This window comes from Amblyomma maculatum, chromosome 1 (assembly GCF_055883805.1).
Source record: "Amblyomma maculatum isolate TAMU_Amacu chromosome 1, ASM5588380v1, whole genome shotgun sequence".
NCBI classification, from domain to species: Eukaryota; Metazoa; Arthropoda; class Arachnida; order Ixodida; family Ixodidae; genus Amblyomma; species Amblyomma maculatum.
In genome coordinates this window covers 179133573-179147480 of record NC_139344.1, presented here as the reverse complement: position 1 = coordinate 179147480, position 13908 = coordinate 179133573, and the positions used below count along the sequence as shown (strand labels likewise).

Sequence of the window (13908 nt, the reverse complement as noted above, 5' to 3'; positions counted from 1 at the left end):
CGTAAAACGATCTCAAGCATCGATCCACTTAAACCAAGGGTTCTCAAAGTTCTTGCAAATTACGAGCGCTGCGACGGAGAACAACAACGAGAGAGTAATGACAAGGACAGGCGCTGTTCTCCGTCGCAGCGCTCGTAATTTGCAATCATGTACCAACTAGCTCAACTTTCCGTATCAAAGTTCTTGCCTCGAGGAACCCCAATAGATATCAACATGTGCTAAGGACCCCCCCTTTCGTAACATTCGGTTGTCGCAAGCTTCACAATCAGGCGCCGTTGCTTGTGCATTGAACCTTTCCATTTTTTTTTTACTTAACTTTTGTGAGCATTTATTTGTTTTCTAGCTTTTGGCAACCGACTTTCCATTCAATGACAGCCTCTCGTTTAGACCTCTAAATCCGAAACAAAGCAAAATCTAAAGCCACAAGAATAACTTTTCATCCTACTTATGCGCCCGGTCAGCGCTACCAAGTCCGGGAACTCGCGGAACCTCGTTTAATAAAAACCGAACGCTTTCTGAGAGGAAGAGAGAAAATTCTTATTGAAGCCTTGGGTACAGAAAGTGGGCCTCCAAACTGAGCAACCATTCTTGGCCAGTACCTTTTGAACTAGGAGGACCGTTGGCCACCTACCTTTTCCATACGATGGAACTGGTCTTTCCTACGTGCTCGGAAGAGGTTGTATAATCTGTAAAGCTGGCATTGCTACATTCCCATGATATGCTTTTGCATTCCGCTGATGTGCAGCACACTTAATGAGAAGCGCGAGAGTGAAGAGGGTGTTTGAATTCTCCGGAGGACACGTTCTTTGCGCTTGGTGAGTGATGTGCGGTAGAGGTATGGAACTGGCAATCTCCTGCTGCTCCGGAAAGCCGGTGTAACCTGACTTCGGGCGCACTTCCGGCTCGCGCGTGAATGTCTGCCGATAAATGCAGCTTGCGCTTTCAGCGATTAGAGGTTCGTGAATAAACTCGACCAACGAACAACCACTCTGTTTTGAACGATATGGCTTAATCGAGACACAAAGAGAAAACTGCTATCAAAGGGCAGCTTAACGATAAACGGGCACGACAAATGAGCCAGTATTCGAAGCCCATGTTTAATGGCGTGAAACATGCATACATGCTCTCCGCGGTGACCGTGTTGTACAAGGTCTCGTTTGTATAGCACTGCGTCTCGATTTGGTGATGATTGTCGTCATACATTGGGTTCAGCACAGTTCACGTTGGGTTCAGCACAATTGAAGCTTTTCAAAACTGAACCGAATATGAATAGCTGTAAAAACCCGAGCCAACCATGTGTGTCAGACATGTTTATGAATATTTGTTCCTTGTGTGGATATTTGTACAGAGCGAAAAATCGTGCGAGAGAGCGAAGCACTACTGGTTTGGCTCTATAACTTGTGATCTCAATTATAGCAGTGAACTCCATTGGGGCGTGTGGAGTAAGTATATTAATACATTACTGCCATGTTATACGTTTATGCCTTTCGCTGTTTTTTGTTGTTTGTTTTAGTGCATATTGGCAGATGTATAAATGAAAGACTGACTGAACTCAAGCGCAATGTGGCATAGCAAGGGCAAGTTCTCTGAACGCTGCCATGACTGCCCGCGTAAAACCTGTTAGCCGTTGTTCGGAGAGTGCACTGCTGAGGCAGGGAGATATGCAAAATAATCGCAGCATTTTTGATTTGCAAGAATGCAGCTTTGTGCGTCGCAACTTTCTCGGTGAACCTGTCAGAAAAAAAATTGCATTCCTTGATGGTCATGGCATGAGCGTGCGATGAGTCTCATTTTATTTTTCCTCATTGGAGCCCTTTCTTCTGTTTATATGCTTCCGTGCTAAAGTTAGCGCTGTGTCCTGCGTATCTGTCTTCTGTTGCCGCTTAGATCCCCCATTTTTTTTTATGCGAAAGAAGCAGTTGTGAGCAATTGAGAAGTGGTAGAGGTTGATGAGTGGTGTCAATAGATAGAGGGTGACGTAATGTTGTCTTTTGTTGCCTTTTTTAAGCTTTGTCCTAACGTCCCTATTTTGTTAATGCGAAAGAAGCAGTTGTGAGTAATTGAGAAGTGGTAGAGGTTAATGAGTGGTGTCAATCAATAGAGGGTGACGTAATATTGGGTCCGAAAAAATAATTAGGTCAATAAGTTAATTAAGTAATTAGTTACAGGGAAAAATATAAATGTCCGCAGCAGTTCTGAGTAATTGAGAAGTGGTAAAGGTTAATGAGTGATTTCAATCGATAGAGGCTGATGTAATGTGTCAGAAAAATTAATTTTGCCAATAAGGTAATTAAGTAATTATTTGAGGCAAAAAATGTAAAAGTTAAGGTGGAAATGGTCTCGTTAGCCAATGACATGGTGGCACATTTGAATGTATCAAATACTAAAATAGTTAATTAAATCAGTCAATTAAGGCGACGTCAAGGATGTGACGTCACGCAACCGGAAGTAGAGCCGAAAAAGGGCGTAGGAAGGGATTGGCGTGCAATTTAAAAGTACGAAGACTACAATGGGTAAACAAGAAGTGAATTAATGTTACGTCAAGGATGTGATATCCTGCAACCGGAAGTAGAGCCGAAAAAGGGCATAAGAAGAGATTGGCGCGCTTTTTGAGAGTACTAAAGACTACAATGGGTAAACAAGAAGTGAATTAAGCAACAAACGTGCTTTTGCATTACTCCAATGCAGATTCAGCAGTGCTCTTTTTTTTTATGTAAAATGAGCGCGGTATACATAAACGCGGCAACTGCTGCCAGGACCGACTCCGGCATTGTAGGTAGCTAATGATTCGTCATTTATCCACCGGATGAATACTTGTGGCCGCGTGCTTGCAGTGCCACACCTTCCGTATGCATGATTCACTGCGGAATCTCGCTGCTATCTGCTTCGAAGAATAGAGGATTGAAATATATCAGTAGAACCATGCGCATTCGTAAACTAGGAAGTGTCGAAATGAACTCGCAGGAACACGTTTCTGTGAAGGTATGTTCGACTGATTTACTCTCACAAATACTGAATTTCAACACACAATATACAACTTACCGAGTTTTGCACCTTAAAGCTGCCTGCGTCATTGCAGCTCCTCAAGAGTAATGAAAATAAGTATTGCACGCGTTCATTGCACTTAGTTCGTGTAGCACGCATCTGAATATTTGCACCGCAGAAAGCTCGCTTCACTTCGGTGATGTAGTTCGCCTCCAGTAGCAACCTTCCATCGCAGCTGAGCATTGTCTTCTTCACAGCGTACACGTCATTTGCTGTGTGCAGACCCCACAAAAAGGGGGAGAAAAAATCTTGGAACAATGTACAGTTTCGCTTTGGAACCAACGCACAGCGCAGCGTTCCTGTAACGCTGTAGGATAGCACGGCTCATAGCGAAGTTGCAGCTTCGGTGGTCAGGTTGCCCGGTTAAACCAATCTCGAAGCACTTCGGAACGCTGCAGGTTGCCTTCGGACAAGCTAGCCACGAAGCGCTAACAAGACGCCACTCGCCTTGCGAGAGGATATAGGCGCCGCTACGTAGAGAAGATATCGTCGTACGATGCGTGAACATTCGAGATGTCAGCCAAGTAGAGAATAATACGCGAGGCAGCTAATTACGGAAAAAAGGAGGCTGAATATGCACGTGAGTGTAGAGGCGGCCCCGGGCCGGCATTATAAAATGATTGTGCAAACGATTCTATGTCACGTTTGAATTTCTGCCCACCACCACTGGCTGAATGGCGTTTAAGATTCAAGCATGCAATCGATTCAGAAAGGAATCATCAGACTAGGCCAGCTTCCTCTGAACTATGCGCTAAGCTGGAAGCATACAAACATTTGAAACAGTTGTCTATAAGAATTACACGCATGATTTATTCGATATTCGTATCATTAAGAGGTCGAAAAGTATCCGACATATTGATAACATGTTATTCGAATAATTTTGAACACGATCCCTTTGAAGAAGCGAATAAGATGGTATTTGACGCGCTGTTCGAAAATTCCCAATATTCGTGCGCGCCTACGAAACGGCTACGTGCGAAAATGACTTAGCAACCGGAAAATGATCGGCTGCATTGCACGGTATCAACGACCGGCCTCCAAAGAAGCTTAGATCAAACTGATTGGGCTAAATTGTGTTGCGTCAGAGAAGAATCAAAGCCAGGAACACGCGAGCATCAGTGCTGCATGGTGTTAGCACAAGGCGCACACCGCTACAACTCCGATCCCCCGTCACATCTGCCGCTGAAGGCTTCTTTTTCCCACCGCAGTAGGAAAAACATGTGTTCTTATCCACCTTTCTGCTACCTTCCAAATAAAGTGCGTGCGCATCACGGCATGATGGGCCAGCCGCATCCGATTCTCCACGCTTGGTTCAAGAATGCTAAGGCCGTTGAAAATATGACTGGGCTTCAGCATGACTTAGTTATGCGAGGGAAATATCTAATAAGCATGGTTTTGCGTGGTTTAGCAAGGTTGTACACGGTTTGAAGGGACGCTCAAGTTTCGTCTTAAGAACGCGGTAGCGCCTTTTTTTCATTCCGCGGTTTTTTATATGTCTTGCTAGATCACCCACCTGGTCGTTGAAGTGCTCGCTTCCGACCTGCTTGATGGCGCGCAGCGCGCTGAGGACTGCCTTCTTGCCTCCCTTGCGCACGGCGAAGAGCAGCGTAGGAAGCGTGGAGGGCTGCGCCGCGTTCTGCAGGCCGCGAAGGTACATCTGCCAGCAGGACTCCTCCTTGCAGTGGCGCAGCTTGTCCTCTAGGAACGTGAGCGCCGCGCCCACAGCCTGCGCGAGCACACCTACACGCTCATGTTTTGTATATTCGACCCTACAAACGGAGTCACTGCATGATTTCCTCCGCGTGTGTAATATAGATATATACAGGCATCTGCGCAAACAGTGAGAACTGCCCAGCAATTAGTTTAGAGACAGCCTCGAGAGGTGAAAACTGAGGTCACGACAACTGTCAAGGAGAAAGCAGGCAAGCTGTTCCACGCAGACACCACCACTAACGGTGATGGAGTCAGCAGGAATATAGTATAAGGCACGGCGTTGGACACTAAAGAGTAAGTACTTATGATCCCAATGAAGGTTTCTTAAGCACGCTATTTCTGCGGCTAAAACAGAAAATGAACGTCAGTGAGGATGGAAGTCTTCTTCACCCGTACCCTCAAACTTCTACCAAATGACCTACAGGCACTGCTCTCCTCAAAACTCGTTTTTAACGTGACCGCGTCCTGTAGAAAGAGCGGCGTTATCCTTAAAAATCATGAGTATGCCCGCGGCACGCAGCAGCTGGCAGGTCGGCGGGTTGCGCGACGTCTCAAGAGTGCATGACATGGCCAAGTTCACAGCTCTTGCCAACTCGAGCAGTTGCTGTGAAATGGGAATCGAGCCCATGGACCCTTGGATCTCGAGTTAAACAGTTGAGTTAAACAGTTTGAGCCTCACCTGAAGTGCTCCCTTAGAGCCTCAGCTGCAGCTGCAGCTGAGGCTCTAAGGGAGCACTTCAGGTGAGGCTCAAAGGAAGTACCTTTGCAATACAAACAGAACCACCTTTGCAGGCTGCGAGGTTCGAAACTGGGTTTGGGCCCACTGCGGAGGAGGGGCGCGCAGCGGGGTTTACGAAGCTTGTCCCAAACGCACACCCCTGGAAAAGCCGAGCGCCAGGCCGGGGGACGCTTGTACCCATTTTTACCGGTGGGTGTCCGGCGGTGGGTTTCGAACCACCTCCCGCAGCCGAGACTGGCGCTCTAACCACTAGGCCTTTTTTTTTTTTTTTTTTTTTTTTTTGTTGTTGTTCGAAACTAAGCCCCCGAGGGAGCACAGCAGGGTTAGCAGAGCCTCTTCCAAACGCACACCCCTGAAAGAGCCGGGCGCCGGGCCGGGGGACGCTTGTACCCAATTTTACCGGTGGGTGTCCGGCGGCGGGTTTCGCTCGCGGCAGCCGGGCTCTCGCCACGTTGGATAAATTTGAGACAAAAATCCGAAACCCGCCGCCGGACACCCGGTTGTGTCCGGGTGTCCGGCGGCGGTTGTGACATTCAGCTCCGATGTCGACGCGTAGGGAATGCGCACCTCGTTTTTCTCACAGCCTTGGTGGCCCTTGCAGTAAACGCTGACGAGGGCTCCGAGGGTGGCCACAGCGGACGCCTTGTTCTTCTGGTTGCGGATGTCCTTCTGGGAGACTCCCTGCGAAGACCCGATATCGGGAAGAAAAAGAGTGTTGTGCACTAAAATAAGTTGAAGGACGCAGAACACAAACACACGCTTATGCGTCGCAGTCCACAAGCAATGTGCCTACACAGCAAGCAGCTGATGCATGCAACGTACTACACGCGTCAATATATGCATCTGGGCCCGTTTTGCTGGGTCGATGTTTCTGACATAAATGAAGTACATATGCGCAGTAAAAGTATACTGCCACGCATTCCGCAAACAATAAAGGAATATTCTACGAGCAAGTTTGCGCTAGAAAACAACTCTCACGTGACTTTAACGAACGTGAACTGAGTTCTCAAAACGAGACAAAGAGAACTGAAGATATCAGTGGACAGAGCAGCCAGTGTAAGGTGGCAGGTGCACGCTGACTGACCAGTATTTCGGTTATGATAGCAGGACTCGGGTGGGACGCGGCCAACAGGCCCACGAGGAAGCGCTCGGCAAGATCGCTGTCGGAGTTGAAGTTGAGGAATTTTAGCGCCGCCTTGACCGATGCCACGGTCTGCGTCGCCGCCGCCAAGTCCAGCAACTGAGGCCTGTGTTGGAGAGAAGCAGCGAGACGCCGTTCTAGAGACCAACCGAACAGCTCTGTGCGCCCTCGAGCTAGCAGAGTGCGCCAAATGAGCAGCTACTTATTTATTGCAAAAGCTAATTTATTTCAAATGAGTTTTTATCGCAATCAACCACCTAAGTGTTGTGTGCACTGCAGGACAAAAGCCCTTTCCATCACTAATTAACCCTGTCAGCAAATCTCCCGATCGCATCCCCCCCCCCCCCACACACACACACACACACACGCATGGCTATGTTTTCCGCCTTCGGAATCCACTCTGTTCCAGATACCCGACGGCTCACGAGCCGTCGGGTATTTGCTGTTCTTTCCCACTGATGCTTGGACACGAATAACTATAGTTTGTTTTCTACCTCTTCCCACTCTATACTTAGTCTCACAAGATGTTTGCAGCACTGCGAAAGGCAAGGGAGTCCTGGCCCATTCAGGATCACGCTCACTATAGCACGTAACTTTGCTCCTAAGTGCCTCTCGCCCCCGCGCACTACAATGGATAATTGTGCTCCTGTTGTCGCCCCCACAAATACGGGGGCCACGAGGAGAGTAGGACCAGAATTCCCTATTGTAGTGCGCATGATCCTGATTCGCCCATGTCGCCCCAGCCTTTCGAAGTGCTGCAAACAGCTTGTGAGGCGAAGTATAAGTTTCCTTACCGCTGCATTTAACTGCAACACAATACGTGCCCAAATGCAACCTTTTCCATTCTTAGCCCCTTCGTTTTTTTTTTTTTCTTGTGATCAGCGACAGCAGTTACTTGGCCTGACTGTATTCCCTTACATTTTAACTTGAAATATCTAATTTCTCATTTAAGTCTGTGGGACCCTACCCGCGAACATTACTTTCGTTTCCTTCATAACAGTTTAAAGCCCACTGGTTCACTTTGCCTGCTTAGGCCTTGAAATCCTGCAAAGCCCCAGTAGATATTTTTTTAGCGTATTTACAACTTATTTCCTCTATGGCCTGCTATAAAATTATCTCTACGTACGGCGCCTCTTTAAAGTGTGGTCACGTTTCTTGACACAGTTTGAACACTTCATGCGGAAGCTTCACACAGTGCACTTTGGCAGAGTGGTCTACGCACGTGATGTTCTTGTTCTTGCTGCTCTTGAGAACCGCGTGCACCTCCTTCTCAGAGGCCTCCCGGAAGCTCTCCAGCAGCCTCAGGAACGACACGGCGGACTTGAGCGTCGCCAGGTTCTTCGCGCGGAGATTCGACTCGAACAACTTGACGTTATCGGCCAGCTGCGGCGGCAAAGGGGTGCGCACTGCTCAATATAGTCGCCGCGCAAACGTTACATCACATCGGACAACGTCGTTCAAAAGCATGCGAAGAACGCGCCGCCTGCCTGGCCATCTCGTCGCGTCCTCGCCTTCCCCTGGAGGGCGTCAGTTAATTTGCTGAGCCAAATCTCGTAAGCCTTCCAAAACGAGACACGACCGCACTAATCCCGTGGGCTCTACCAGCATTTATAATCTTAAACGCTCGTCTTAAGATTCAGTTAAGGAAACACTTTCATTAGTTTCTTCGACACTGTGTAAGGCCTGTTCTCGCATGTTTCTGAGCCGGTCTTGAGACGCCAGTCACTCGTCACTTCAGATTCGTATCGCTAGCTTGTTTTTCACATACAGACTTGCAGTTTTTGGTGCACTTCTTTGGCTCCGGCCTTGCGACTATGGTGTCTTCCGTCAGCTTCTGACCTAAAAAAAAAAAAAAAAGCAGAACAATGCTAGAAGTAAGCGTCTTTTCAAAGGTTGCATATGTTGGTCACAAAAGATTAGCATTTTCCCACTATACACTGCTTGCTGGCGAAAACAATAGCAGTACTGGACGCAGAATACACATGGGGAATCATTGCCATCTGAGCTTATAATAGATTTACGTTCGAAGTTCGACAGCAACTAGATTCGTTGGGGCCTCGGTATATATATCGTCCATTGCGCTATGCTGTCAGGAAGAAGGTTCCTGCGGCTGCGTAACAATTTTTTTTTCGGCCCGCTCAAATTATTGCTAGAAGCCTTGTATGTTGGCTGCTGATAGAAACTAAAACAATATTCCGTCCAGCAAACACTCTCCGCAGCAGCGAACGCGGGCGAATGAACTTACCAGCGGTAAGCTTCTGGATGACTTCCGCTTCTGTTGCAGCGGTAAACGTCTGGCCGGACGATGAAGTGGACTCTAGTTTGTAGCTGTGCCTGGAGAAAAAAAAAAAATGAGGCCAAACTAGAGTGACGGTAAACGCGTAAAACAACTTTCATCCGCCACTTAATGAACACGGGACGTCAGGCTCTGCATCTCGCGCCCACTTATTCATCTCCTCGCAATGGGACGTCACCATTCGTACAGGTAACGATTAGATGGAGCAGTCACTGCACGCATGCATTCATGACAGTACACCTGAACAAAAAGAAAAAAAAGCGAAAGCTTACAGACTGCGTTGTTACACGTTCCTGTCGTGATATTCTTCGTTTATTTCAAGTTGTTGGCGGCACAAAGGGCATGAATTACTTTTCTAAAACTAAATTATGAAACTGACTCGATTACATGCTCTGTAAGCTCCAGGAACATATTCAGGCCCGCCTGCCAATTCAAGTTAGCCTGATTCCCATCCACACCTCGTAAATGTCCTTAGCTACATCAGCACATCAACTCACCTGCAGTTGGTGAGTTGGCCTGCGCGAATATGTGAGTGAGTATGTGTTTTACCGATTCACTTTACCCAGGAGCGGAAAGCAAGAAAAAAAAAAAAAAAAAGACTCGTGGCGCTGGTCAGACGGCATTGACAACGTTTATCCAGCCCAGGAAATTCGTACGTGTACTCACTCTGCTTTTACTAGGATGCTGGCTTCTTTCACAATGTTGACATACATTTGGGATTTTTCGCTGATGTGCACACTTTTCGGAGCTGTCATATCGGGCAGTAGTTCATACAGTGACGTCGATTTGGTTAGTATAGTTGGGGACTGGATCTGGAAAGTAGAAGAAATGAAATACTTTCGGTTACCAGCCAACTGTATACGCCACAAATAAGCCTTTATGCGAACAGCAACGACTAAAAGAAGCTGCCTGCCGTGCCAGTAATCTATACTTGATTCGCTCACTGAACTGTATGCAAAGCAGCTGAATGCGGAGCTGTTCGTTGGGAGCCAGTGAAGAAAGTCCTTACGGTGCGGGTTATACGTACGTGATTAGGGTTGAAGTACTGCGTCTTGTCGGGGTGCGTACACAAAGTCTTTTGCTTCGTAATGGTGTTACGCTCCGTCTTGAACGACACCGAGCACCGACCGGACACGTCAACCTAGAATGGTGCAAAGGGCGAAAACTCAGATCCACACAAAGTGCCACTAAGGAACACAGAAGCGCCATCGAAATTCAGCAGCGAGTATAGGTGAAGTGCGCTCACGGCAAGTCCAGAAGGGACGAGTCCCGTTTATTATTAGTTCTAATTAAGGGCGTGGATTAGGTTGACACCTGTCACTCGACCCGATCTGCGCCATTAGTGAACCGCACTGGGTGCGATTCGCGCAGGGTGAGAGAGCCCGTGATCTCTTTCGGAAATTTTAGTATGCGCTTTAGTATGCGCTTTAAAACAGGTTATGCGGAATGACATAGCTTATCCATCACACAAGGCAAGGAAAACCCCTCTCAGTGCTCGCTTGTGGACAGACCTGCTGCTTGTCCTCAGGCGTGAGCTGGTACTGCAGCATGCTGGCGACGGCCTTCTTGATATTGACGCTGGTGGGCGACTCTTTGTGCGACCAGACTTTGACGATCTCGTTACTCTGCTGGAGCACGTAGAGCGGTAGCTGCGAGGCTGCGTCCCACTGCGACGCATGCTCGCCGCGGCCGCTTTCGGGCGCGTCCGCCGGCACCACGGTCAGGTGCACCTGCGAAAGCTGAACGCAGGACATTTATGCTGAAAGGCGTCTATGGGTGTGTACGTCGACATGAACCCTTTTCGCGGGGTGACACGTCCCCTTGGTCAGTTTGTGCGGAGTCAACCCGAAATATATTGAGTAGTCAGCTGAAGTTGCGCGCCTCTCTATAGTATATACACATACCGGGTATATCAATGGTAAATTTACACTCGTAAGTGCACGAGCTAAAACGTTAAAATGAATCCTTCTAGGGAGTTTTGAAAGAGCCACTGCGTTAAATGTATTAAGGTATAAAGGACAGCATACAACCAATACAACACAAATCACACGTTACGCGAAATAGGCGAGAAAACGTTTTGAGCCGGTACTCTGTGGAACACCAAACGGCTTTTACTATAATGGCTTTGCATTTATTGTCGAGAACGAAATAAAGGTAAACTAACACGACGCCAAGTATTAACCTTATTAATTGTGCTGCCCATAAAATAATTAACTACCCCCAAGAATGATTGATTTAACTTTACTAACCGGAAGTTCACTACCTGCACACATTAGGACGCCCTTACTGACCTATATATATTGAAGAACATGAGATTCAGCTCATGCGCAAAAAGCATTACACTCTCAGTTATTCTTTATTATAGCTGGCATGCGCCAAACTGCCGCAAGCCTTGCAACGTGCGGTTGTATGTGTGTAAGTAAGTAATATATAACGGGCCTTCCAGAGAATACTTTCAAAAATTGCTCAAAATGCAATTCGCTGCGGAATCCTTCTTTTATACACGTAATTAAACTGAAATTTTCTAATTAAAATTTAATGACCGCAGTTGGGTGGTTAGTCCGGGGAGTTCGAAGCTGTGGGCAAGATGATGTCATATATCAATTTTTGAAATGAATAAAAACATATTTGCTAAAAACATGCAGTACCAGCAAATCTGACGCTTTCTTTTTTTCTGCACGAAACCGAAACTGAACGCAAGAGGCGCGCAGGAGAATCGGAATTAAACGCGACGTTTGCTGATGACGTGCTGCGGTGACTACGGCAAACAATTCGACTTTCCGCCGTATTGTGATATATCGCAATCTTAATTTCGCTCCGTCGCTCTCAAAAATAACGACCAAGTAGCTAGCAACGATTGGCTTTTCCCTTGCACCAGGCTGTGCGAAGCAAACGGATGCAGTATATGGCGTCGAGTTCGTGGTGTTCGAATTGAGCTCTGTAACCACTGAACGACGTCATCCCCGAGTGTCGCGTCTCTACGGAGCTTTCTGTGCTTCTCCTAAGCTCGGTTTCTGTTTCGTACAGAAAAAGAGCACTGGAATTTCGCGCGCTGCAGCCCCTTAACGGGCCCTTGCAATGTTACTTGGGGCAAAATTCTAATGCAAAAACATCCTTAGAGGAGGTCCTTGTGAGCTAGCATTCCAGTCAAATTTGAAAGCTTTACGCCTGGCCGATAATTTACAAATATTATTTTAATTGTTCCTGGCGGCCGCTCGCAACCGACTTGGGCGACATATCCCCGCGCATCAAAAAAAAAAAAAAAAAAAAAAAAAAAAAAAAAAAAACAGCGCGAACAAACGGGGACGACAGGAAGAAACAACAGGAACAAGCGCTGAAGGGTTAGGGTACGTAACAGAGCCCGTAGTACTAGAAATGAAATTCAACAGGATAGTTAAGCGGGCGAGTTGGTGATACATCATCCAAAAAAACAGCGCGAACAAACGGGGACGACAGGACGAAACAACAGGAACAAGGAATGATGTATCACCAACTCGCCCGCTTAGCTATCCTGTTGAATTTCATTTCTAGTACTACGGGCTCTGTTACGTACCCTAACCTTCAGCGCTTGTTCCTGTTGTTTCTTCCTGTCGTCCCCGCTTGTTCGCGCTGTTTTTTTGGATGATGTATCACCAACTCGCCCGCTTAACTACCCTGTTGGATATCCCCGCGCGCAAACCGCAAACCTCCCCACTGACGCACCGTCGCTACTTCTTTTTTTCTTGCACGCCTTCGTGGGTTGAGTTGAGGGGGGAGAAGAAGAGCATAACATTAAATCGCCCATATGTTCGGTGCTAAAGAAGTTAGCTTAACCTATTTTTTATATTATTTTTTTTACGTTGCGGTGAAGATTGTTGGGATACCTATTGCTATTGCGCGTTTTATAATTTTAGTAAATAGCTTTCATTGGCCCTCTAAGAAATGAGCTTTTCTTCGTTTAAAAAGCTGATATTACATCGTCTTGTCAGCGGCTTCGAACTCCTTATTTGGAATCATCACCCAGCCAGCCGCGATAATTAAAACTTGAGTGAGTAAAATGTAATTCATTAATTGTATAGGTAGAAGAGTTCTGCATAAAATTTTGTCCGTCATGGACGAGAGTTTGTTATTGCAAATATTTTCTTTCTCTTTCGAGCCCACTATTTTCACGAATTTTTTTTTAGTGCTCGCTGAAACGACGGTGCAATATCGTGGTGTGTGTGCATGTACTTAGATCCCCCCACGACTTGGTATTGGCAGGACACGCTCAAGGATAGGCTCCAGCATTAAAGTGTGAACGCCCCGATAACTGCATCGGAAGTCGGCAGCTCACCGAATGCATAAATAAGAATTTTTTTCGCAGAAGATACTCCCTTTGCATCAGCCAAATAATATCAACATGGATTCAAGGGGGAAAACACTAGAAATGGCGTTGAGAATGGCCAACTCGAGCATGGTGGCCAGTTTTCCGTTGAAATTCAACGCTGCCCCAGCGGTCTATCGACCATTCCTTGGTCCAACGCAAATTCAAGGGGTTGAGTTTGTTGAGAACAACATCAACGCGACCTCAATAAAAGAATTGTACGGGGTAGCAGATGCACTATCATGAATTTAGTACGCAGTGTGCACTTAAGGGGTCGCCACCATATAGACCAAAGCCGTAGGCATGGAAAGCGGAAAGTAAACAAGGTTTCCCAAGCGTTTTCACAACCACAAATAGATGTTGCTATTAATTGAAAATACGCAAAGTTAGACATAGCTATACAGTGCCTTCATGCACGGTTATGCAGCCGTCTGGGCGGCCACTGTCATAATATACAGGGTGTCCAAGCTAAGTTTAGCCAAGGGTTAAAAAATGGAACGTTTGAGATAGGCCAGAAAAACCCCCTGTATGCAGCTACCAGCCAATTGGTGCACCACAGGAAATTTCTTGTTTTGCATTTAACTAATTAGTATTTAAGATAATTTATCTAATTTACTAACTATTGCCTTTAG

The 13908-nt window shown here is 46.8% G+C and overlaps 1 protein-coding gene across 2 annotated transcripts in view; it reads right to left on the bottom strand.

Annotated features, from left to right (window-relative positions):
- Positions 1-13908, bottom strand: part of Mtp (microsomal triacylglycerol transfer protein) — a 74085-nt gene that overhangs the window by 19971 nt on the left and 40206 nt on the right. For both annotated transcript variants that reach the window (XM_084589673.1, XM_084589675.1), the window contains 9 exons: positions 10446-10673; positions 9962-10075; positions 9601-9746; positions 8884-8972; positions 8407-8477; positions 7861-8021; positions 6582-6744; positions 6065-6178; positions 4559-4771 (listed from right to left, as the gene is read on the bottom strand). In XM_084589673.1, the coding sequence (XP_084445799.1) occupies positions 4559-4771; positions 6065-6178; positions 6582-6744; positions 7861-8021; positions 8407-8477; positions 8884-8972; positions 9601-9746; positions 9962-10075; positions 10446-10673 (1299 nt within the window). The remainder of the gene's footprint in view (positions 1-4558; positions 4772-6064; positions 6179-6581; positions 6745-7860; positions 8022-8406; positions 8478-8883; positions 8973-9600; positions 9747-9961; positions 10076-10445; positions 10674-13908) is intronic.